Source organism: Staurois parvus, unplaced genomic scaffold (genome assembly GCF_062004578.1).
Source record: "Staurois parvus isolate SC_StPar_1 unplaced genomic scaffold, SC_StPar_1.0 ptg000682l, whole genome shotgun sequence".
NCBI classification, from domain to species: Eukaryota; Metazoa; Chordata; class Amphibia; order Anura; family Ranidae; genus Staurois; species Staurois parvus.
Genome location: NW_028318478.1, coordinates 2,384,416 through 2,410,114, shown reverse-complemented (window position 1 = coordinate 2,410,114; position 25,699 = coordinate 2,384,416). Strand labels below are relative to the sequence as shown.

The window sequence follows — 25,699 nt, the reverse complement described above, 5'->3', positions numbered from 1 at the left end:
TCCAAATTCAGGCCGTTATCTCTTGTGTCAAATAGAATTATCATTCTTAGTTCAAAAGTTTTTCTTTCCTGAATGGATTTTAAGAACTAAAATATTGAGGTCTCCCATTGTGTGGCCTGGTTGTGCGAAATGGTGTCCCACAGGTGTGCAGAAGTCATCTTCTTTATGTTCCTTGATGGTATGCCTGTGCAAATTCATCCTTGTTTGCAACTTCTGTCCTGTTTCGCCAACATAAAATCCTTTGCTGCATTTTCTGCACTGTATAAGGTACACAACATTACTGGAGGTGCAGCTGTATGATCCAGAGATATTGAAGATCCCTTTTGAGTGTCTGACACTTTTTGATGGATTGATTTGGTTGCACAGTTTGCAGCGTTTCTTATTGCAAGGTTTGCTTCCATTATTTGTGACATCATAATCAGAAGGAAGTTTCCTACTGATTAGTTTATTTCTGAGGTTGGGGGGTTGTCTGAAGGCCAGTATTGGTGGTTGCTGGAATATTTATTGCTGTCACAGCGTGAGGAAAGTACTGCCGATAACCAGCAATTGTCAGAGGACAGATCGGCACTGATCATCAGGGCACAGATGATCAGTGCCCAGCAGTGCCACCCACCTGTGCCCTGCAGTGCTGCCCATCAGTGCCACTAACCTGTGCCCATCAGTGTCACCCACCTGTGCCTAGCAGTGCCACCCACCTGTGCCCAACATTGCCCCCCCCAACAGAGCCCCCCATCAGTGCTGCTCAGCAGTGACGCCCATCAGTGCCCAGCAGTGCTGCCAGTGTCCAGCAGTGTCGTCAGTCAGTGCCACCCATCAGTTCCCATCAGTGCTGCCCAGCAGTGCCTCCTATCAGTGCCGCCTATCAGTGCAGCATCATCATTGCTGCCTCATCAGTGCCAGCTCATCAGTGCTGCCTATCAGTGCCCATCAGTGCTGCCTATCCATGCCACTTCATCAGTGCCCATCAGTGCTGCCTATCAGTGCAGCCTCATCAATGCACATCAGTGAAGGAGAAAAATTACCTGTTTGCAAAATTTTATAATAGAAACAAGAGAAACTTTTTTTTTCAAATTGTTTACTCTTTTTTTTGTTTATAGCACAAAAAATAAAACCGCCAGTGGTGATTAAACACCCACCAAAAGCAAGATCTATTTGTGTGAAAAAAATAATAAAAATTTCATATGGGTACAATGTTGCATGACCACGCAATTGTCATTCAAAATGTGACAGCACTGAAAGCTGAAAATTGGTCTGGGCACGAAGGGGGTAAAAGTGTCCAGTAGACAAGTGGTTAATTAAGCTTTGGAAAATAAAAAAAAATTTGCAAGGTAATGCAGAATAGAGTTCTGTACCAGTAAACTGGGATTACCTCATGAATTAGCAAAGTCAGCAATAAAGAGTGCATATAAGCATTAACTGCAATTTGAATAGCAGTACTATAACTAGTCTAAAGTTCATTCTAGGAGAATGTCTTGGATACGGTACAATTTCCCCCCAAGAGGTATCTCTTAGCATAAGCATTAGTAAAGGTTTCTGTGTAGCAGTTGTAAAGGGACAGTCTTTACTTATAACTAAGGTTTTAGCCAGCTAGCATTGGGGCCCTGTTGTACTGTTGGTGCACATGAGAATAGTCCCCGTCAAGCCTGCAGGCAGCTGTAAAGCTACTAGATGGCTTTATGGCTAGTTCCTAAATGGCTCAGTATCTAGCAGCAGATAGTAAATCCGGATCCCTCTCAGACTGTGGTAATACAGCAGTGGTGATGCACACTGGACAGTGATGTGCAGTTGCTGAGTGTCAGGTTTCAGTGGTAGTGAGGTCTTGTAGAATGCCAACTCAGGGTTCCCCAGGGCACATAGTCTAAGCCTCAGCAGAGTACAAATGGCAGGAGACAAAAAAAGATACAGGAAACAAGCTGAAGTCAGAGCAGGCGGCAGGCAAGCACAAATGGTAGATGAATCCGGGGTAAGTACACAGAGCCAGACACGGAATACAAGTATTACTAGGCAAACAGGAGCTCAGAGAACTAGGAAGTTGCTCAGGCAATGCGGGCTGCACTGAGCATGTCTTATATAATAAAGCAGACTGGGAGGCGGGCCAGGAAGTGGTAGATGGTACCCCCTGGTTCACATCTATGTGGCCATGCGGGCCGCGTTTTGCACGGGCACGAGAGCCCATTCATTTGAATGGACTCCCGTGCCCGTGACATGCAGGGAAAGAAGTCCCTGCACTTCTTTGGAAAACGCAGCCCACACGGGAACCTTGTTTCCCAGTACGATTGCGTTTTCCAGTGCGGGAGGCATGCCATTAGAACTAATGGCACCCGCCTGCGGGTCTGCAATTCTCTGTGCAGATTTTTATGCGGATCCACAGTGGCACCACTTGCACAGATGTGAACCTAGGGTAAAGGGATACAAATCCACAAAAGAGCAGGCGATACCCATAGGTGAACACAGAAGTAAACACCAAATGTGAATAGGATTACAGGTTTAGAAGAACCACTGAAGCAAGGAGGTAAGAATTTCACAAGCAGAAAACTGCAGGCTAAACCATGAAACTGAGCACCCTCATGGTAACAGGAAGCAGTTTCCTGTACATCCTGAGAAAAATGTAGCTCTTTCCCCTCCACCTGGCAATTTTCCTCTGGGAAATGGAGTTCAAAAGCTCTGGATTATAGTAGAATCTCTTCTGAGCTACAGTTCCCACAGTGCAGTGCTGCCTGATTCAGTCTATGGAAGTCTTCCTGCTCAGCAGCTTCCTCCTCTTGCTGATATAGCTGGTAACCAATTCAGCACCGCAGGGCAGCAGCTGCAGTCAATGTTTCTCTCACTCTCCATTCCTAGCCAAGCACCTGGCTATACCCGATTTATTTGTGGGTATCACTGGATCATACATTTTTTTGAATTATCAGAAAAAAGAAGATAAAAATATACTAGAACTTTATTCTATGGCTGTCACACAGAAAAGGTCTCCATGGCTTGAGAGAGATTTATGGGTTTCCAAGACATAAAATCTATACCTTACCATAATAAGCAAACATTCTATTATATGCAGAGGAACCTAAAGAATGGATAAAAGAAAAATGTCACCTCTTGCTGCCTTGATGCAGCGTCCTCTGTGATCCAATACAGGCTCATTTCTTTCCAAATCATATTTAATAACTTCAAAAGGCTGAACAAGCTGAAAGATTACAAATTAAACAACGTTACTGCCAATCCAAATTGTTTAAGTGGAAGTTTGCAAACTTAAATTTTTTTGCAAGCTGTTGGAAAGACACCCATTATATCTGAAAATGGCTGTAAATAGGTAGCTTTAAACTGCTTGTAGACATATCCTGACAGCTACTAATGTATCTCCTGTTTATGGGGGCAGATGCCCACTGACTGTTTAATGATGGGAGGAAAGCTATATAAAGACCACATTAGATACTTATAAGCAACTGTGGGTGTTGTATTAAATATAAAATATTTATTGTTTACATGTTTTTATTCTAAAGCTCTTTAAAAGATTCATTATGTTTAGATCATATAAAGTATTTTAGTTATAGTATAACTGGAACGGATGTTTGTTTAGTACATTTGTTATGGACTACCAGGAAAGGAAAAGGTAACTTGATTTTTAGCTCTGCAGAAACAGAATATAGAGGGCCTCAGGAACAAAAAAGAGTTTATTTACTAAAGCTAGAGAGTGCAAAATCAGGCTTACTTTTGCATAGAAACCAATCTAGATAGTAACTGAGGGCTGTGTCTGAAAGAAAACTAAAAAAATACTAAAGTCAGTTTGTTTAGGCACTGAGAAACCAGCTTTGCTTATTTTGGTCAATGGCAGTTTTTCTGAACGGGGTGTTTGGATCATTATATGAGCAATGCTGACTCATTGCCACTGCTCAGAAAGAAGGAAGAACCCTGATGTCACTGGACTGGCATGAAGTCTGCAAAGTGATTTTATTTAATCACTTTCCCACTGTCCTATAGCAGAAGTACTGCTACAGGGCAGCAGAACTGTGCAAAATCACATATATGTATGTGATTTGCATTTCTGGGTAGGGGCCCATGTGCCGCCCTACCTGTGCCGCTATTGGCATCTAGGGATGCCAATCACTGGCGATTCCCGGCCGACACTCAGTGATCATTGGGTAAAGCTGATAGGGGAGAGACCTGTGTGTAAACAAAACAGGTCTCTCTCCTGTCAGCATGGACATGCTGTTTTGTATCTCTCTGCACAGCTCAGAAATACATAACAGCATGCCTGCCTAGTAAAACGCACACAGCACACAGTAAAAAACAGTTAACCCTTTGATCATCCCCACTGGGGATGTCAGTGGCAGTTAGTCAGTTCCCACCCAGTAAGAGAATTCCTGCCGCAGTCCTGCTATCAGTCACTCATAGTGCCATCACTAGTATAAAAAAAAATAAAAATTCTAGTATATATACCGCCATTTGTAGATGCTATAACTTTCACATAAAACAATTAGTTTACACTTATTGGATTTTTTTTAGCAAAGACTTGTAGCAAAATACATTTTTAACTAAATTTATGAAGAAATTTGATTTTTGATTTTTTTATACCGGATATGTACAAAAATATTGTCGTTCATTATTTGTTTATAGCGCAAAAAATAAAAAACACAGAGGTGATCAAATACCATAGAAAGAAAGCTCTATTTGTGGGAAAAATAGAACAAATTTAATTTATGTACATCCTTGCATGAAGTTATGCAGCGCCGTATCGCAAAAACTGTCCTGGTTAGGAAGGGAGGTAATCTTTCGGAGGGCAAGTGGTTAAAGAATGTGCTTTGGCTTGGTGGGTGGGGCAGAAGCTGTTTTTTTGCTTTAAGTTACAGGGTTGGATGAAGGCAGAGGTCTCCACAGCCAGATGCAGTCCTTTGGTTGTCTTTCACTGGCCCTTGGGACACTATTCCTCCCTCTGACATAAATGATGGGGCATTATTTTCCCTCACTGACACTATTGACCCTCCCATTGTTACCATTCATTGGGCACTACTCCTCCCACCGACACCAACGATGGGGAAAATTCCTCCCAAAAACGCCAGCAATGGGACATTTTTCCTCCCACTGACATTAACAATGGGGCACTATTCCTCCTCCACTGACCTCCTCCACTGGTTTATTTACTTTATTTAGAAGGATCAAGGACCCCTGAGTTAAGGGTTAAATATTAAGGGAAGCATACTGGGAGGATTTAGGTTCTCTGAACTGAAAACCAACATGCCATCAGAAAGCAAGCGCAATCCTTGCAGCTCTTTCAGGATAGATAAACGATAGATTATGATGATGATGAATAGCTTTAAGTAATAAGTGTGACTTCACTGCATTTTGACACTTCCTTCTACAGCCCCTCTGCAACAATTCTGCTGTAAAACTCCCATCAATCTACTTCCCATAGGATCTGATCTGTGGAGGGGAATGGATTCAAACTTGGAGAGGATTTCAGTAGATAATAAATCAACAATACTGTACTGGTATACTGATTTTCATGCCTTACCCTTAGAAAAATGTTGTATCTTCCAATCGCACCTTCTTTATTGCTGTAGTTAAAAAAGAAAGCATTCCCTTCTGTGGCTCCATAGATCTCATAGATTGTAATGTTACCAAAACGATTTGTAAACTCTTTCCAGACATCAGTTCTGATACCATTTCCCAAACAGAACCGCACATTGTGGTCTTTGTCATTCGTTTTCTACAAAATGAAAAATGTTATATATAGTATCATATCCAGCAGAATACTATTTAAAATAAAGCTCTAGATTTCCAAAAGCAGAAGATTCTTCTGCACTAAAGTGCGAGACATTTGATGGGTGTAGGTAGTGTGTACTTCTGATATATCAAGACTGCGGAAATTCGCCTGTCCTCAAAAAAGCCCACTATGCCTTGCAGCTGTCTTCAGATCGGGGTAATCCAAAGCGCTGTATAACAAAAGCAAGAAAGGGTACACCAGCCTAGTGCATTTTACAAAGCACTATTTATTTATAGAATAAAAGCAAGCAATTATACTTACTTGGATTTTTGAATATTTATTTTCTAATACTGTTATGAAATTGTGTATGAATTTAATATTTTCATTTTATTTATTAGCTGGTCTCATTGCCCCTTTTCTCATTGGGGATCCACAAAAGGCCTCTTTTACATACCATCGAGTGATGTCAAGATTGATGAATGACTGAATGCAGAGATCCTGGCCTGCCTTGGAGTTACTACTGATGTACAGCCAAAAAGGGTACACCACTAGAGGCACCACCCAGGGTGGCCACCCATGTCCCAGTTGCATGACGTGGCTCATAGTGACACTGTACTACTTGTGGGGGGTGATAAAGATTTTCCTTTCTTTTTTTACACTGATTGATTTTACACCGATAAAGGCTGTAAAATCAATCATTTCTATTTATCTCTGGCTGCATTCTTGCAGCCATTGAGAAATACTGTGAGAGCTGTGATTGGTCACAGCTTGGCACATGGTGCAAGGCTGTTGTGAATAGCCTTGCACCATGTGACCTCTGTGATCATTCACAGATTTCACAATTAGTAGGCAATGATGTCAGGAAGTGACATCTTGTTTACTACTGCTCATGTGATCACTGATTGGCCAATCAGTGATCACATGAATCGGGACCTCACACAGAGGTCCCGTACAGCGATCAGTGTTCCCAGGGAGCACGCACAGGCAGTGAATGCGGGTGACGTTTAGAAACGTCAACCCGCTTTGGCAGTGCTCCCGTCTGGCCGTTTTTAGACATGGACCGGACGGGAAGTGGTTAACATATATATTTTTTTAATATCCCTTTCACATCCTATCTATATAGATTACATTTTCAGTATTATTACTATTTATTTGTCTTTGGTCCTTTAACATTCCCTTCCTTCCATTTGGAAGCTGTCACATGCTTCCTTTGCCCATTTTCTCAGTGCACTTCCTCCCTACAGATGATGCACTTTCTGTGTGCCTCCCTCTGGGTGCTTTTGAGATAGCGTGTGCGCCATGTACTATTCCCAGTAGCGCGCATGTGCAGTTTCCGGAGCGACGGCCGGTGCCATCATGGCGTGCGTTTCACGGTTCACATGTCTCCACACACTCCGGATTCTATGAGGCTGCACAGTCATCCCCACCTCTCCTTTATTCAAGAGACATCATACCACATACAGTAAGTCCTTCATATCATTTATGATTGCAGCATCTTTGTACAAGCATCATTTGTTTCTATTCATTTAATTCATGGAAGTGATAAATGCAGAAAATAGCTTTAGGACCCAGCAGTTGGGCTATTTTCCATGGAGGGGGTGTGGTGATGATTTCAATTAGTTATTCTCCCTATATACTGTATGTGGCATGGGAATTCTTGATCATCTTAGCTTTGAAAAAGGGAGTTCAACGCCCGAAATGCGTCAGTTTTCTCGCCGGGCACCATCATCGCAGGACTCCAGTTGTGTGACATTGACCATTTGGCTTCATGTTCGTTTTTTACATTCGGTTTGTGAGTATCCATTTGTCACATTTTTAATAAATTAATTTGTAACCACGGTAATGCACAAGGAGAGTGCTCCCCTTTGTGTTGTTTTTTTGCTAGCATCAAGACTCCCCCATCTTTAGAGGGCTGCACCTCACCAAGTGACAGTTACCATTTTATATGTGGAGCATGAAGATTAGAGCACTGGTGTTTGTTTCATTTGGATGCAACTAGGTATCCAGAGGCAGTACCTCTGAGAAAAACCTTCTGCAAAGTGACTGCTCGAGACCTGTTTAAAATATTCTCAAGGACTGGGTTCCCTAAAGAGATCTTGACAGACCAAGGCACACTTTTCATGTCAAAGGTGATGGCTGATCTATACAAGTTGTTCCAGATTAAACAATTGCATACATCAGTCTATCACCCACAGACAGATGAGCTGGTGGAACGTCTATGCATATATGGGGGTAGTGCAAAAAGATGGAAAAGATTGGAACTGTTTACTCTCAGCACTCCTGTTGCCATCAGAGAGGTACCTTAAGCATCGACCGGGTTTTTCCTGTTTGAATTGGTATATGGGCAAAGACCTTGTGGGGTGCTTGACCTAGCTAAACCTGGGAAAGTTCATCTTTTCCACATAAAACGGTGGCAGAGCACATCACCCAAATGAGAGAGAGAGAATTGCTAAGGTGATGCTCCTGGTAAAAGAGCAATTACAGAAGGCTCAAGCAGCACAGAGAAGGGTGTACAACTGGTTTTCATCAAGCTTAGTTCCAGGTTCAGGCCTGGATGGCTGTGCTTATACTGACTGTGGAGAATACATTCATGGCCAAGTGGCAGTCCATTGAGTCTGGTAGAAAAGGTTGGAGACGTAAATTATAAAGCACACCAACCTGCGAAATGAAAGCCTGACCAAATCTACCATGTGAGCCTGTTAAAACTCCTAAAAGGCAGAGAGCAGATAGCTGCCCTGGTAGAGGTAAAATCAGAGGTCCCATTAGGGGAAGACTTAGCTCCTGTTGCCACTACCCTGTCCAAGCCACAAACCCAGCAGGCAAAAGAGTTCCTACATGGCACTGTCACAGAACTTAAAGTAAAACCCTATCTCATTAGGCACATAGGATAGCAGTATCGAAGGAAGTTTGGAAATGCTTGAACTTGCTATCATTGAAGAATTGCAGAGTGAGTGGTCAAACCAGTTTCTGTTTTTACTGAAACTCAACAGAACCCTCTGGTTTTGTAATGATTTCGGAAAGCTCAATTAAGTATCGAAGTTCCAATACCCCAAGTAGATGAAGTGATAGAAAGGTTGGGGCCAGCCTGGTATATTACCACCTAGGACATCACTAAATGCTACTGGCAGATATGTTTAACTAAGGAAGACAGAGAAAAGACCACATTTTTCATTCCTGAGGGTCACTTTTAATAAAATAGGATGCCGTTTGGATTACATTTTGCCCCAGCTATTTTTTATACAGCGATGGATAAAACACTACGCCCGCATTAGAAATTTGGACAACATTGTCCTCATAAATACAAACTGGGAGCCCCAACCTCCCTGACTGCAATCTGTCTTGGACAGAGGTTTACCATTAATCCAGAAAAGTGTCCTATTGCCATGGAAGAGACCAAGTACTTGGGGTACATTGGGTTTGATAAAAACCCAGATGAATAAGGTAGAGGCTATTCAGGCTTCAACTTGCCTCCGCACTAACAACAGGTCTTTGCTTTTTTGGGTATCATTGGGTACTGTCTTCAACTTTGCCAGGGATGGGTCCTTTTAAGGCAGGTATGTTTCCCTGTTATTTACGTTGTGGTCTCTTCAATGTGGATGATTTGGAGTACTCATGGGTTCTCACCCATGCAGGGTGAAGGGTTCCATTTGGAAAGGGGTAAACTGACTTAAAGATTGCTCAATATTGGTAAGTCCTTATATGGGATCAGGAATCTGGAGGCTTGGAGATATACATTATATACAGTACATACACACACACACACAGTACTCTACAAAAGTTTTAGGTAGGTGTGAAGAAATGCTGTAAAGTAAGAATGGTTTAAAAAATATATTTTTTAATTGTTTATTTTTATCAATTTACACAATGCAAAGTGAGCGGACAGAAGAAAAACTTAAATCAAACTAATATTTGGTGTGACTACCCTTTGGCTTCAAACCAGCATCAATTCTTACACTTGCACAGTTTGTAAACTTGCACAAAAAGTCAAGGATTTTGTAGGATTGTATATGAACCACCTGCGCTAACCAAAAATTACATATATAATAACTAGAGATGAGCGAATTATTCAAAAATTCGATTCGACTGATTCGGCGAATTCGTGAAAAAATTTCAATTCGAGTCGAATATATTCGCTGCGAATTTAACTTATAAAAGGGTGTTTCTAGGCTTCAGAGAGCCTTTATATTAGTGCAGAACACTGTACCTTTAATTTAAATGCCCTTGGAGTCTGCTGGGGAAGAGAAATAATACTGACAGTCAGTATGACATGCAGATGAGTGCCGTCGATCTTAGAATCACCGCACACTTCACTCATTTGGGCAGTCACGGGGCCAAAACCAGAGTGTGGAGCCACAGTGTGGCGGTGGAGGCAGCAGCAATGGGAGGCCATACAGCACCCTATGACAAAAATGGAAACCACCAGCAGTGTGAGGAGACCTGAAAGTGGCACATGGCAGAGTGTGGCGATGGAGACAGCAGCAATGGGAGGCCGTACAGGGACCCATGACACACTCTGGACCTGGCAGCAGCATGAGGAGGCGGTACAGGGGCCCATGACAGATTACGGGCCTGGCAGCAGCATGAGGAGTTGGTATGGGGGCCCATGGCAGATTACGGGCCTGGCAGCAGCAATGGGAGGCCGCACAGGGACCCATGACACACTCTGGACCTGGCAGCAGCATGAGGAGGCGGTACAGGGGCCCATGACAGATTACGGGCCTGGCAGCAGCATGAGGAGTCGGTACGGTGGCCCATGACACACTCTGGACCTGGCAGCAGCATGAGGAGGCGGTACAGGGGCACATGACAGATTACGAGCCTGGCAGCAGCAACTTGGACAGGAGGACGTTCAGCTTCTGCACCGTCGGGTGCGTACTCGCAAACTGTTGTCTCTTGGAAACGGATTCCAAGAAAGACTGCTGACGGAATCCGTGAAGAGGAGTAGCAGGAGAAGGAGCATCTGAACGAGCGGAATATGCCAACAAGCGACAACAGGGGCCCATGACAGATTACGGGCCTGGCAGCAGCATGAGGAGTCGGTACGGGGGCCCATGGCAGATTACAGGCCTGGCAGCAGCAATGGGAGGCCCGTAATCTGCCAGCACCCTATGACAAAAAATGGAACACACCAGCAGTGTGAGGAGACCTGAAAGTGGCACATGGCATGAGACACTGTGGACCTGGCAGCAGCATGAGGAGGCGGTATAGGGACCCATGGCAGATTAGGGGCCTGGCAGCAGCTATGGGAGGCCCATAATCTGCCAGCACCCTATGACAAAAAATGGAACACACCAGCAGTGTGAGAGACCTGAAAGTGGCACATGGCAGAGTGTGGCGATGGAGACAGCAGCAATGGGAGGCCGTACAGGGACCCATGAGAGACTCTGGACTTGGCAGCAGCATGAGGAGGTGGTATAGGGGCCCATGGCAGATTAGGGGCCTGGCAGCAGCTATGGGAGGCCCGTAATCTGCCAGCACCCTATGACAAAAAATAGAACACACCAGCAGTGTGAGGAGACCTGAAAGTGGCACATGGCATGAGACACTGTGGACCTGGCAGCAGCATGAGGAGGCGGTACAGGGGCCCATGGCAGATTAGGGGCCTGGCAGCAGCTATGGGAGGCCCGTAATCTGCCAGCACCCTATGACAAAAAATGGAACACACCAGCAGTGTGAGGAGACCTGAAAGTGGCACATGGCAGAGTGTGGCGATGGAGACAGCAGCAATGGGAGGCCGTACAGGGACCCATGAGAGACTCTGGACCTGGCAGCAGCATGAGGAGGCGGTATAGGGGCCCATGGCAGATTAGGGGCCTGGCAGCAGCTATGGGAGGCCCGTAATCTGCCAGCACCCTATGACAAAAAATGGAACACACCAGCAGTGTGAGGAGACCTGAAAGTAGCACATGGCATGAGACACTGTGGACCTGGCAGCAGCATGAGGAGGCGGTACAGGGGCCCATGGCAGATTAGGGGCCTGGCAGCAGCTATGGGAGGCCCGTAATCTGCCAGCACCCTATGACAAAAAATGGAACACACCAGCAGTGTGAGGAGACTTGAAAGTGGCACATGGCAGAGTGTGGCGATGGAGACAGCAGCAATGGGAGGCCGTACAGGGACCCATGAGAGACTCTGGACCTGGCAGCAGCATGAGGAGGCGGTATAGGGGCCCATGGCAGATTAGGGGCCTGGCAGCAGCTATAGGAGGCCCGTAATCTGCCAGCACCCTATGACAAAAAATGGAACACACCAGCAGTGTGAGGAGACCTGAAAGTGGCACATGGCATGAGACACTGTGGACCTGGCAGCAGCATGAGGAGGCGGTACAGGGGCCCATGGCAGATTAGGGGCCTGGCAGCAGCTATGGGAGGCCCGTAATCTGCCAGCACCCTATGACAAAAAATGGAACACACCAGCAGTGTGAGGAGACCTGAAAGTAGCACATGGCATGAGACACTGTGGACCTGGCAGCAGCATGAGGAGGCGGTACAGGGGCCCATGGCAGAATAGGGGCCTGGCAGCAGCTATGGGAGGCCCGTAATCTGCCAGCACCCTATGACAAAAAATGGAACACACCAGCAGTGTGAGGAGACTTGAAAGTGGCACATGGCAGAGTGTGGCGATGGAGACAGCAGCAATGGGAGGCCGTACAGGGACCCATGAGAGACTCTGGACCTGGCAGCAGCATGAGGAGGCGGTACAGGGGCCCATGGCAGATTAGGGGCCTGGCAGCAGCTATGGGAGGCCCGTAATCTGCCAGCACCCTATGACAAAAAATGGAACACACCAGCAGTGTGAGGAGACCTGAAAGTGGCACATGGCATGAGACACTGTGGACCTGGCAGCAGCATGAGGAGGCGGTACAGGGGCCCATGGCAGATTAGGGGCCTGGCAGCAGCTATGGGAGGCCCGTAATCTGCCAGCACCCTATGACAAAAAATGGAACACACCAGCAGTGTGAGGAGACCTGAAAGTGGCACATGGCAGAGTGTGGTGATGGAGACAGCAGCAATGGGAGGCCGTACAGGGACCCATGAGAGACTCTGGACTTGGCAGCAGCATGAGGAGGCAGTATAGGGGCCCATGGCAGATTAGGGGCCTGGCAGCAGCTATAGGAGGCCCGTAATCTGCCAGCACCCTATGACAAAAAATGGAACACACCAGCAGTGTGAGGAGACCTGAAAGTGGCACATGGCAGAGTGTGGCGATGGAGACAGCAGCAATGGGAGGCCGTACAGGGACCAATGAGAGACTCTGGACTTGGCAGCAGCATGAGGAGGCGGTATAGGGGCCCATGGCAGATTAGGGGCCTGGCAGCAGCTATAGGAGGCCCGTAATCTGCCAGCACCCTATGACAAAAAATGGAACACACCAGCAGTGTGAGGAGACCTGAAAGTGGCACATGGCATGAGACACTGTGGACCTGGCAGCAGCATGAGGAGGCGGTACAGGGGCCCATGGCAGATTAGGGGCCTGGCAGCAGCTATGGGAGGCCCGTAATCTGCCAGCACCCTATGACAAAAAATGGAATACACCAGCAGTGTGAGGAGACCTGAAAGTTGCACATGGCAGAGTGTGGCAATGGAGACAGCAGCAATGGGAGGCCGTACAGGGACCCATGAGAGACTCTGGACCTGGCAGCAGCATGAGGAGGCGGTATAGGGGCCCATGGCAGATTAGGGGCCTGGCAGCAGCTATGGGAGGCCCGTAATCTGCCAGCACCCTATGACAAAAAATGGAACACACCAGCAGTGTGAGGAGACCTGAAAGTGGCACATGTTTGGGGCATGATTCATGGCGGATTTAGTCAGTTGTGTCAGGAACTGGTGGTTTGAAATCCAGACTAATCCACGCCTGATTCATTTTCACAAACGTGAGTCTCTCCACACTTTGGGTGGACAGTCGTGTCCTCCGCGGAGTTACAATACCTCCTGCCGCACTAAACACGCGCTCCGATGCCACGCTACTGGCCGGGCATGACAGCCTTTCAAGGGCAAATTCAGCTAGTTGGGGCCAAAGGTCAAGTTTCGTTGCCCAGTAGTCAAGGGGATTGTCTACCTCGGTTGGCAGGGTGCTGTCCAAGTAGGCCCAAGCCTGTTGTTTGAGGTCCTGCTCCAGGTCCACCTGATGCTGCTGCTGCTGCTGCGGCTGGTTAGTAGTTTCCTCACTGTGCTGGTGAAGAAAGCTACTCATCATCGACTGCAGACTGAGGCAGCCGCTGCTGGTGGAGCTGCTACTGCTCCTACCACCCCACCCCTCCCCTGCTGCCATGGCAGCGGAACGCGAGCGCACAGGGCCCACAGTGTCTGAGAATGGACGTTGGCGCAGAAAGGCAGAGACCAACTGACTACATAGGTGGTTTTTATAGTACGTTATTTTGGCCTCCCTCTCAGCAGGTGTGAAAAAGGCCACCATTTTTGAATGGTAGCGAGGGTCCAACAAGGTGGACAGCCAAAAGTCATCCCTCTGTCTGATGGTTATTATTCGGCTGTCGCTACGCAAGCAAGCGAGCATGCTATGGGCCATTTGTGCCAAGGAATGCGAGGGACTCCCTGCCTCCAAATCCACAGCATACTGCCACGGTGCGTCTGGGTCCTCTGTCTCCTCCTCCTCCTCCTCTACCAGATGCTCCTGCTCCTCCACTCCTGTCCGCTGAGTGGAAAAACCACCCATTTCACTCAATAATTCCTGAGCACAAATGTCCTCCTCTACCTCCTCCTCTTCTTCCTGTCCTGCCCCCACAGGGGTCATGTGGCGTTGAGATCTGTGCGCCACGTCTACCGCACCCTGACCAGCCATTGTTAACAGCATTTGTTCCAGGACGTGCAACAGAGGAATGACGTCGTTCATCCCATAGTCCTGCCGACTCACGAATAGCGTGGCCTCCTCAAAGGGCCTGAGCAAGCGGCAGGTGTCACGCATGAGCTGCCAATGGCTGACATCGAAGTTACACAGGGGAGTACCTTTATCCGCTTGTAACATCAGGAAATCGGTGATGGCCTTTCGCTGTTCGTAAAGGCGGTCTAACATGTGTAGGGTTGAATTCCACCTTGTTGCAACGTCGCAGATCAGGCGATGCTGTGGAATTCCGTTCTGCCGCTGCAGCTCAAGGAGGGTGTGCTTTGCGGTGTAGGAATGGCTGAAATGCATGCAAAGTTTACGTGACATTTTAAGGAGGTCTTGCAGTGGGATGGTGGATTTTAGGAACCGCTTGACAACCAGATTGAACACGTGAGCCATGCATGGCGCATGGCACAACCTTCCTTGACGCAGAGCAGACACCATGTTCTTTCCGTTGTCGGTCAACATGGTTCCGATTTTAAGTTTGCGCGGAGACAGCCATCTGTCGATTTCTCTGTTCATTACACTGAGAAGTTCCTCCCCTGTGTGACTACGTTCGCCAAGGCATACCAGGTGCAGCACAGCGTGACACCGTTGCGCCCTGCACATGTGATATGCCGGTCGGGTAATGGGACTTGGCACGGGGGTGGCGGCTGAGGACACGGCGGAAGAAGAGGTGGTAGAGGCGGACATCTTTGCCGGACCAAGGACGTGCAAACGTGGAGGCAAAAGCGGCGTGACCTGTCCAAGTTGCTGGTGCGGCTGTGACGGCACCACGTTCACCCAGTGGGCCGTAAATGACATGTACTGTCCCTGACCGTAGTTACAGCTCCATACGTCGGCGCTGCCGTGCACTTTGGCACAGACCGACATGCTCAAAGACTGGCCCACCATCTCTTCTACATGTGAATGCAGGGCTGGCACTGCCTTTTTGGCGAAGAAATGACGGCTTGGCACTCTCCACCACGGCGCGGCACAAGCCATCATTTCTCGGAAAGGTGCTGAGTCCACCACTTGGAAAGGGAGGGACTGCAGCACCAGCAACTTGGACAGGAGGACGTTCAGCTTTTGCACCGTCGGGTGCGTGCTCGCAAACTGTTGTCTCTTGGAAACGGATTCCAAGAAAGACTGCTGACGGAATCCGTGAAGAGGAGTAGCAGGAGAAGGAGCATCAGAACGAGTGGAAGATGCCAACGAGCGACAACTCCCCTCAGCAGAGGTGTTGGAGCCTTGACTGGCTGATAGAGGGCGATTGACGTCGGGTGACGGAGCAAGTAACGGAGCGGGTGATGGAGCGGGGGCTGGGGCGGGCAGAACCGCCGTATCTTTATCACGGTTTTCCCAGGCCACCAAATGGCGACGCTGCATATGCTGCCGCAACGCTGTAGTCCCAACATGGGCCCCCTGGCCACGCTTGACTTTCTGGCCACATAGTCGACATACGGCTACGTTTACTTCCTCGGGCGGCTTGACAAAAAATTGCCACACCGCCGAGTAGGAAACTTTGCCCCCGATACTCCTCACTGGCTGACTGCTGCTTCCTCCGTGCACACCGGCACCACTACTGGCCGTGGTGGTAGGCTGCAGTGGAGCTGGTGCTGTACTCCGTGGCCGTTTGCCTCCACTGACACTGCTGCGACCCTGCTGCCTCCTGGGCAACCCACCGACTGTTTTGCTCGCGACCAAGCTGCCACCCTCTTCTCCTGATGATGCGGAAGCAATAGCCTGATGACGACGAGGCTGCCAAGTGCGATCAGCCTCATCATCATCAATTAGGGTCTCCGCCTCACTACTAGCCCCCTCGGCTGCGTGTGGGTCAGGAGACAGACCTGTCTCTAGACCGGCTACCGAGCCGCTCTCCTCGCCACTACTTCTTCGCCTGGCTGCTGAAGAGGCGGATGTCTCCCCCCGTTCCTGACCACCCTCTGTTAGCTCTTCCTCACTGTACAGTGGGGCTGAGCCCACAGCATACGATACTTCGCTTGGTGAGGGAACACCAAAGGACAGGGGCAGGTCGAGGACACGTGATTTCAGTGGGCTTGCTCCCGGGCCATGCCAACTAACGGTTGTGTCTGACGTACCCACCGACCGTTGGCTGTAGGTGTCAGAGGTGACCTGGGAAGAGGAAGACGACCGAGCCAACCAATCGATGACGGCAGGGTTGTCGGTGGAGACACGACCGCTGGATGACACCGGGAGCACTGGCCTCTGGCTGCGACTAGTGCTGCCTCGACCCCTTCCTCTGCTGCCACATCTGCTCGCTCCTAAAACATTGCCTCCTCTGCCACTCCTATGCATGTTGTCTGACATACTCTTTAATTAAACGATTCTGTGTCCCTGAGTAACAATTCTGTGTCTGTCCCTGAGTAACAATTCTGTGTCCCTGAGTAACAATTCTGTGTCCCTCAGTAACAATTCTGTGTCCCTCAGTAACAATTCTGTGTCCCTCAGTAACAATTCTGTGTCTGTCTCTGAGTAACAATTCTGTGTCTGTTCCTGAGTAACAATTCTGTGTCCCTGAGTAACAATTCTGTGTCCATCAGTAACAATTCTGTGTCCCTCAGTAAAAATTCTGTGTCCCTCAGTTACAATTCTGTGTCCCTCAGTAACAATTCTGTGTCCCTGAGTAACAATTCTGTGTCTGTCCCTGAGTAACAATTCTGTGTCCCTCAGTAACAATTCTGTGTCCCTCAGTAACAATTCTGTGTCCCTCAGTAACAATTCTGTGTCCCTGAGTAACAATTCTGTGTCCCTCAGTAACAATTCTGTGTCCCTCAGTAACAATTCTGTGTCTGTCCCTGAGTAACAATTCTGTGTCTGTCGCTGAGTAACAATTCTGTGTCCCTCAGTAACAATTCTGTGTCTGTCCCTGAGTAACAATTCTGTGTCTGTCCCTGAGTAACAATTCTGTGTCCCTCAGTAACAATTCTGTGTCCCTCAGTAACAATTATGTGTCCCTCAGTAACAATTCTGTGTCCCTCAGTAACAATTCTGTGTCTGTCCCTGAGTAACAATTCTGTGTCTGTCGCTGAGTAACAATTCTGTGTCCCTCAGTAACAATTCTGTGTCCCTCAGTAACAATTCTGTGTCTGTCCCTGAGTAACAATTCTGTGTCTGTCCCTGAGTAACAATTCTGTGTCCCTCAGTAACAATTCTGTGTCCCTGAGTAACAATTATGTGTCCCTGAGTAACAATTCTGTGTCCCTCAGTAACAATTCTGTGTCCCTCAGTAACAATTCTGTGTCCCTCAGTAACAATTCTGTGTCTGTCCCTGAGTAACAATTCTGTGTCTGTCGCTGAGTAACAATTCTGTGTCTGTCGCTGAGTAACAATTCTGTGTCCCTCAGTAACAATTCTGTGTCTGTCCCTGAGTAACAATTCTGTGTCTGTTCCTGAGTAACAATTCTGTGTCCTTCAGTAACAATTCTGTGTCCCTCAGTAACAATTCTGTGTCCCTCAGTAACAATTCTGTGTCCCTCAGTAACAATTCTGTGTCTGTCCCTGAGTAACAATTCTGTGTCCCTGAGTAACAATTCTGTGTCCCTCAGTAACAATTCTGTGTCCCTCAGTAACAATTCTGTGTCCTTCAGTAAAAATTCTGTGTCCCTCAGTAACAATTCTGTGTCCCTCAGTAACAATTCTGTGTCCCTGAGTAACAATTTTGTGTCCCTCAGTAACAATTCTGTGTCCCTGAGTAACAATTCTGTGTCTGTCCCTGAGTAACAATTCTGTGTCCCTCAGTAACAATTCTGTGTCCCTGAGTAACAATTATGTGTCCCTGAGTAACAATTCTGTGTCCCTCAGTAACAATTCTGTGTCCCTCAGTAACAATTCTGTGTCTGTCCCTGAGTAACAATTCTGTGTCTGTCGCTGTGTAACAATTCTGTGTCCCTCAGTAACAATTCTGTGTCCCTCAGTAACAATTCTGTGTCTGTCCCTGAGTAACAATTCTGTGTCTGTCCCTGAGTAACAATTCTGTGTCCCTCAGTAACAATTCTGTGTCCCTCAGTAACAATTCTGTGTCCCTGAGTAACAATTCTGTGTCCCTCAGTAACAATTCTGTGTCCCTCAGTAACAATTCTGTGTCTGTCCCTGAGTAACAATTCTGTGTCCCTGAGTAACAATTCTGTGTCCCTGAGTAACAATTCTGTGTCCCTCAGTAACAATTCTGTGTCCTTCAGTAAAAATTCTGTGTTCCTCAGTAACAATTCTGTGTCCCTCAGTAACAATTCTGTGTCCCTCAGTAACAATTCTGTGTCCCTGAGTAACAATTCTGTGTCCCTCAGTAACAATTCTGTGTCTGTCCCTGAGTAACAATTCTGTGTCTGTCGCTGAGTAACAATTCTGTGTCCCTCAGTAACAATTCTGTGTCCCTCAGTAACAATTCTGTGTCTGTCCCTGAGTAACAATTCTGTGTCCCTCAGTAACAATTCTGTGTCCCTCAGTAACAATTCTGTGTCCCTCAGTAACAATTATGTGTCCCTGAGTAACAATTCTGTGTCCCTCAGTAACAATTCTGTGTCCCTCAGTAACAATTCTGTGTCTGTCCCTGAGTAACAATTCTGTGTCTGTCGCTGAGTAACAATTCTGTGTCCCTCAGTAACAATTCTGTGTCCCTCAGTAACAATTCTGTGTCTGTCCCTGAGTAACAATTCTGTGTCTGTCCCTGAGTAACAATTCTGTGTCCCTCAGTAACAATTCTGTGTCCCTGAGTAACAATTATGTGTCCCTGAGTAACAATTCTGTGTCCCTCAGTAACAATTCTGTGTCCCTCAGTAACAATTCTGTGTCTGTCCCTGAGTAACAATTCTGTGTCTGTCGTTGAGTAACAATTCTGTGTCCCTCAGCAACAATTCTGTGTCCCTTAGTAACAATTCTGTGTCTGTCCCTGAGTAACAATTCTGTGTCCCTCAGTAACAATTCTGTGTCCCTCAGTAACAATTCTGTGTCCCTCAGTAACAATTATGTGTCCGTCAGTAACAATTCTGTGTCCCTCAGTAACAATTCTGTGTCTGTCCCTGAGTAACAATTCTGTGTCTGTCGCTGAGTAACAATTCTGTGTCCCTCAGTAACAATTCTGTGTCCCTCAGTAACAATTCTGTATCTGTCCCTGAGTAACAATTCTGTGTCTGTCCCTGAGTAACAATTCTGTGTCCCTCAGTAACAATTCTGTGTCCCTCAGTAACAATTCTGTGTCCCTCAGTAAAAATTCTGTGTCCCTCAGTAACAATTCTGTGTCCCTGAGTAACAATTCTGTGTCCCTCAGTAACAATTCTGTGTCCCTCAGTAACAATTCTGTGTCTGTCCCTGAGTAACAATTCTGTGTCTGTCCCTCAGTAACAATTCTGTGTCCCTCAGTAACAATTCTGTGTCCCTGAGTAACAATTATGTGTCCCTGAGTAACAATTCTGTGTCCCTCAGTAACAATTCTGTGTCCCTCAGTAACAATTCTGTGTCTGTCCCTGAGTAACAATTCTGTGTCCCTCAGTAACAATTCTGTGTCCCTCAGTAACAATTCTGTGTCTGTCCCTGAGTAACAATTCTGTGTCTGTCCCTGAGTAACAATTCTGTGTCTGTCCCTGAGTAACAATTCTGTGTCCCTCAGTAACAATTCTGTGTCCCTCAGTAACAATTATGTGTCCCTCAGTAACAATTCTGTGTCCCTGAGTAACAACTCTGTGTCCCTCAGTAACAATTCTGTGTCCCTCAGTAACAATTCTGTGTCCCTCAGTAACAATTCTGTGTCTGTCCCTGAGTAACAATTCTGTGTCCCTAAGTAACGTTTCTGTGGCCCTAAGTAACGGTTCTGTGGCCCTCAGTAACAAATCTGTGTCCCTCAGTAACAATTCTGGGTCTGTCCCTAAGTAATAATTCTGTGGCACTAAGTAACGTTTCTGTGGCCCTAAGTAAAGTTTCTGTGGCCCTAAGTAACGATTCTGTGGCCCTAAGTAACGTTTCTGTAGCCCTAAGTAACGTTTCTGTGGCCCTAAGTAACGTTTCTGTGGCCCTAAGTAACAATTCTGTGGCCCTCAGTAACAATTCTGTGTCCCTCAGTAACAATTCTGTGTCTGTCCCTGAGTAACAATTCTGTGTCCCTAAGTAACGTTTCTGTGGCCCTAAGTAACGGTTCTGTGGCCCTCAGTAACAAATCTGTGTCCCTCAGTAACAATTCTGTGTCTGTCCCTAAGTAACAATTCTGTGGCCCTAAGTAACGTTTCTGTGTCCCTCAGTAACAATTCTGTGTCCCTCAGTAACAATTATGTGTCCCTGAGTAACAATTCTGTGTCCCTCAGTAACAATTCTGTGTCCCTCAGTAACAATTCTGTGTCTGTCCCTGAGTAACAATTCTGTGTCTGTCGCTGAGTAACAATTCTGTGTCCCTCAGTAACAATTCTGTGTCCCTCAGTAACAATTCTGTGTCCCTGAGTAACAATTCTGTGTCTGTCCCTGAGTAACAATTCTGTGTCTGTCCCTGAGTAACAATTCTGTGTCCCTCAGTAACAATTCTGTGTCCCTCAGTAACAATTCTGTGTCCCTCAGTAACAATTCTGTGTCTGTCCCTGAGTAACAATTCTGTGTCTGTCGTTGAGTAACAATTCTGTGTCCCTCAGTAACAATTCTGTGTCCCTCAGTAACAATTCTGTGTCTGTTCCTGAGTAACAATTCTGTGTCTGTCCCTGAGTAACAATTCTGTGTCCCTCAGTAACAATTCTGTGTCCCTGAGTAACAATTCTGTGTCCCTCAGTAACAATTCTGTGTCCCTCAGTAAAAATTCTGTGTCTGTCCCTGAGTAACAATTCTTTGTCCCTGAGTAACAATTCTGTGTCCCTCAGTAACAATTCTGTGTCCCTGAGTAACAATTCTGTGTCCCTCAGTAAAAATTCTGTGTCCCTCAGTAACAATTCTGTGTCCCTCAGTAACAATTCTGTGTCTGTCGCTGAGTAACAATTCTGTGTCCCTGAGTAACAATTCTGTGTCCCTCAGTAACAATTCTGTGTCCCTCAGTAACAATTCTGTGTCTGTCCCTGAGTAACAATTCTGTGTCTGTCGCTGAGTAACAATTCTGTGTCCCTCAGTAACAATTCTGTGTCCCTCAGTAACAATTCTGTGTCTGTCCCTGAGTAACAATTCTGTGTCTGTCCCTGAGTAATAATTCTGTGTCCCTCAGTAACAATTCTGTGTCCCTGAGTAATAATTATGTGTCCCTGAGTAACAATTCTGTGTCCCTCAGTAACAATTCTGTTTCCCTCAGTAACAATTCTGTTTCTGTCCCTGAGTAACAATTCTGTGTCTGTCGCTGAGTAACAATTCTGTGTCCCTCAGTAACAATTCTGTGTCCCTCAGTAACAATTCTGTGTCTTTCCCTGAGTAACAATTCTGTGTCCCTCAGTAACAATTCTGTGTCCCTCAGTAACAATTCTGTGTCCCTCAGTAACAATTCTGTGTCTGTCCCTGAGTAACAATTCTGTGTCCCTCAGTAACAATTCTGTGTCCCTCAGTAACAATTCTGTGTCTGTCCCTGAGTAACAATTCTGTGTCTGTCCCTGAGTAACAATTCTGTGTTTGTCCCTGAGTAACAATTCTGTGTCTGTCCCTGAGTAACAATTCTGTGTCCCTCAGTAACAATTCTGTGTCCCTCAGTAACAATTCTGTGTCTGTCCCTGAGTAACAATTCTGTGTCCCTGAGTAACAATTCTTTGTCCCTGAGTAACAATTCTGTGTCCCTCAGTAACAATTCTGTGTCCCTCAGTAAAAATTCTGTGTCCCTCAGTAACAATTCTGTGTCCCTCAGTAACAATTCTGTGTCCCTGAGTAACAATTCTGTGTCCCTCAGTAACAATTCTGTGTCCCTCAGTAACAATTCTGTGTCTGTCCCTGAGTAACAATTCTGTGTCTGTCCCTCAGTAACAATTCTGTGTCCCTCAGTAACAATTCTGTGTCCCTGAGTAACAATTATGTGTCCCTGAGTAACAATTCTGTGTCCCTCAGTAACAATTCTGTGTCCCTCAGTAACAATTCTGTGTCTGTTCCTGAGTAACAATTCTGTGTCCCTCAGTAACAATTCTGTGTCCCTCAGTAACAATTCTGTGTCTGTCCCTGAGTAACAATTCTGTGTCTGTCCCCGAGTAACAATTCTGTGTCCCTCAGTAACAATTCTGTGTCCCTCAGTAACAATTCTGTGTCCCTGAGTAACAATTCTGTGTCCCTCAGTAACAATTCTGTGTCCCTCAGTAACAATTCTGTGTCCCTAAGTAACGTTTCTGTGGCCCTAAGTAACGGTTCTGTGGCCCTCAGTAACAAATCTGTGTCCCTCAGTAACAATTCTGTGTCTGTCCCTAAGTAACAATTCTGTGGCACTAAGTAACGTTTCTGTGGCCCTAAGTAAAGTTTCTGTGGCCCTAAGTAACGATTCTGTGGCCCTAAGTAATGTTTCTGTAGCCCTAAGTAACGTTTCTGTGGCCCTAAGTAACGTTTCTGTGGCCCTAAGTAACAGTTCTGTGGCCCTCAGTAACAAATCTGTGTCCCTAAGTAACAATTCTGTGGCCCTAAGTAACGTTTCTGTGGCCCTAAGTAACGTTTCTGTGGCCCTAAGTAACGATTCTGTGTCCCTCAGTAACAATTCTGTGTCTTTCCCTAAGTAACAATTCTGTGTCTGTCCCTGAGTAACAATTCTGTGTCCCTAAGTAACGTTTCTGTGGCCCTAAGTAACAGTTCTGTGGCCCTCAGTAACAATTCTGTGTCCCTCAGTAACAATTCTGTGTCTGTCCCTAAGTAACAATTCTGTGGCCCTAAGTAACGTTTCTGTGGCCCTAAGTAACAGTTCAATGGCCCTCAGTAACAATTCTGTGTCCCTCAGTAACAATTCTGTGTCTGTCCCTAAGTAACAATTCTGTGGCCCTAAGTAACATTTCTGTGGCCCTAAGTAACGATTCTGTGTCCCTCAGTAACAATTCTGTGTCTGTCCCTAAGTAACAATTCTGTGTCTGTCCCTGAGTAACAATTCTGTGTCCCTAAGTAACGTTTCTGTGGCCCTAAGTAACAGTTCTGTGGCCCTCAGTAACAATTCTGTGTCTGTCGCTGAGTAACAATTCTGTGTCCCTCAGTAACAATTCTGTGTCCCTCAGTAACAATTCTGTGTCTGTCCCTGAGTAACAATTCTGTGTCTGTCCCTGAGTAATAATTCTGTGTCCCTCAGTAACAATTCTGTGTCCCTGAGTAATAATTATGTGTCCCTGAGTAACAATTCTGTGTCCCTCAGTAACAATTCTGTTTCCCTCAGTAACAATTCTGTTTCTGTCCCTGAGTAACAATTCTGTGTCTGTCGCTGAGTAACAATTCTGTGTCCCTCAGTAACAATTCTGTGTCCCTCAGTAACAATTCTGTGTCTTTCCCTGAGTAACAATTCTGTGTCCCTCAGTAACAATTCTGTGTCCCTCAGTAACAATTCTGTGTCTGTCCCTGAGTAACAATTCTGTGTCCCTCAGTAACAATTCTGTGTCCCTCAGTAACAATTCTGTGTCTGTCCCTGAGTAACAATTCTGTGTCTGTCCCTGAGTAACAATTCTGTGTTTGTCCCTGAGTAACAATTCTGTGTCTGTCCCTGAGTAACAATTCTGTGTCCCTCAGTAACAATTCTGTGTCCCTCAGTAACAATTCTGTGTCCCTCAGTAACAATTCTGTGTCTGTCCCTGAGTAACAATTCTGTGTCCCTGAGTAACAATTCTTTGTCCCTGAGTAACAATTCTGTGTCCCTCAGTAACAATTCTGTGTCCCTCAGTAAAAATTCTGTGTCCCTCAGTAACAATTCTGTGTCCCTCAGTAACAATTCTGTGTCCCTGAGTAACAATTCTGTGTCCCTGAGTAACAATTCTGTGTCCCTCAGTAACAATTCTGTGTCTGTCCCTGAGTAACAATTCTGTGTCTGTCCCTCAGTAACAATTCTGTGTCCCTCAGTAACAATTCTGTGTCCCTGAGTAACAATTATGTGTCCCTGAGTAACAATTCTGTGTCCCTCAGTAACAATTCTGTGTCCCTCAGTAACAATTCTGTGTCTGTTCCTGAGTAACAATTCTGTGTCCCTCAGTAACAATTCTGTGTCCCTCAGTAACAATTCTGTGTCTGTCCCTGAGTAACAATTCTGTGTCTGTCCCTGAGTAACAATTCTGTGTCCCTCAGTAACAATTCTGTGTCCCTCAGTAACAATTCTGTGTCCCTGAGTAACAATTCTGTGTCCCTCAGTAACAATTCTGTGTCCCTCAGTAACAATTCTGTGTCCCTAAGTAACGTTTCTGTGGCCCTAAGTAACGGTTCTGTGGCCCTCAGTAACAAATCTGTGTCCCTCAGTAACAATTCTGTGTCTGTCCCTAAGTAACAATTCTGTGGCACTAAGTAACGTTTCTGTGGCCCTAAGTAAAGTTTCTGTGGCCCTAAGTAACGATTCTGTGGCCCTAAGTAATGTTTCTGTAGCCCTAAGTAACGTTTCTGTGGCCCTAAGTAACGTTTCTGTGGCCCTAAGTAACAGTTCTGTGGCCCTAAGTAACAATTCTGTGGCCCTAAGTAACGTTTCTGTGGCCCTAAGTAACGTTTCTGTGGCCCTAAGTAACGATTCTGTGTCCCTCAGTAACAATTCTGTGTCTTTCCCTAAGTAACAATTCTGTGTCTGTCCCTGAGTAACAATTCTGTGTCCCTAAGTAACGTTTCTGTGGCCCTAAGTAACAGTTCTGTGGCCCTCAGTAACAATTCTGTGTCCCTCAGTAACAATTCTGTGTCTGTCCCTAAGTAACAATTCTGTGGCCCTAAGTAACGTTTCTGTGGCCCTAAGTAACAGTTCAATGGCCCTCAGTAACAATTCTGTGTCCCTCAGTAACAATTCTGTGTCTGTCCCTAAGTAACAATTCTGTGGCCCTAAGTAACATTTCTGTGGCCCTAAGTAACGATTCTGTGTCCCTCAGTAACAATTCTGTGTCTGTCCCTAAGTAACAATTCTGTGTCTGTCCCTGAGTAACAATTCTGTGTCCCTAAGTAACGTTTCTGTGGCCCTAAGTAACAGTTCTGTGGCCCTCAGTAACAATTCTGTGTCCCTCAGTAACAATTCTGTGTCTGTCCCTAAGTAACAATTCTGTGGCCCTAAGTAACGTTTCTGTGGCCCTAAGTAACAGTTCT

General features: G+C 46.3%; 1 protein-coding gene across 1 annotated transcript in view; it reads right to left on the bottom strand.

Moving 5' to 3' along the window:
• The window catches only part of LOC149447529 (long-chain fatty acid transport protein 2-like), a 306,199-nt gene that overhangs the window by 17,302 nt on the left and 263,198 nt on the right, over positions 1–25,699 (bottom strand). Inside the window, exons 7-8 of the mRNA XM_089652380.1 lie at positions 5,504–5,698; positions 3,088–3,178 (exon numbers count right to left, since the gene is read on the bottom strand). Coding sequence (XP_089508506.1) covers positions 3,088–3,178; positions 5,504–5,698 — 286 coding nt within the window. The remainder of the gene's footprint in view (positions 1–3,087; positions 3,179–5,503; positions 5,699–25,699) is intronic.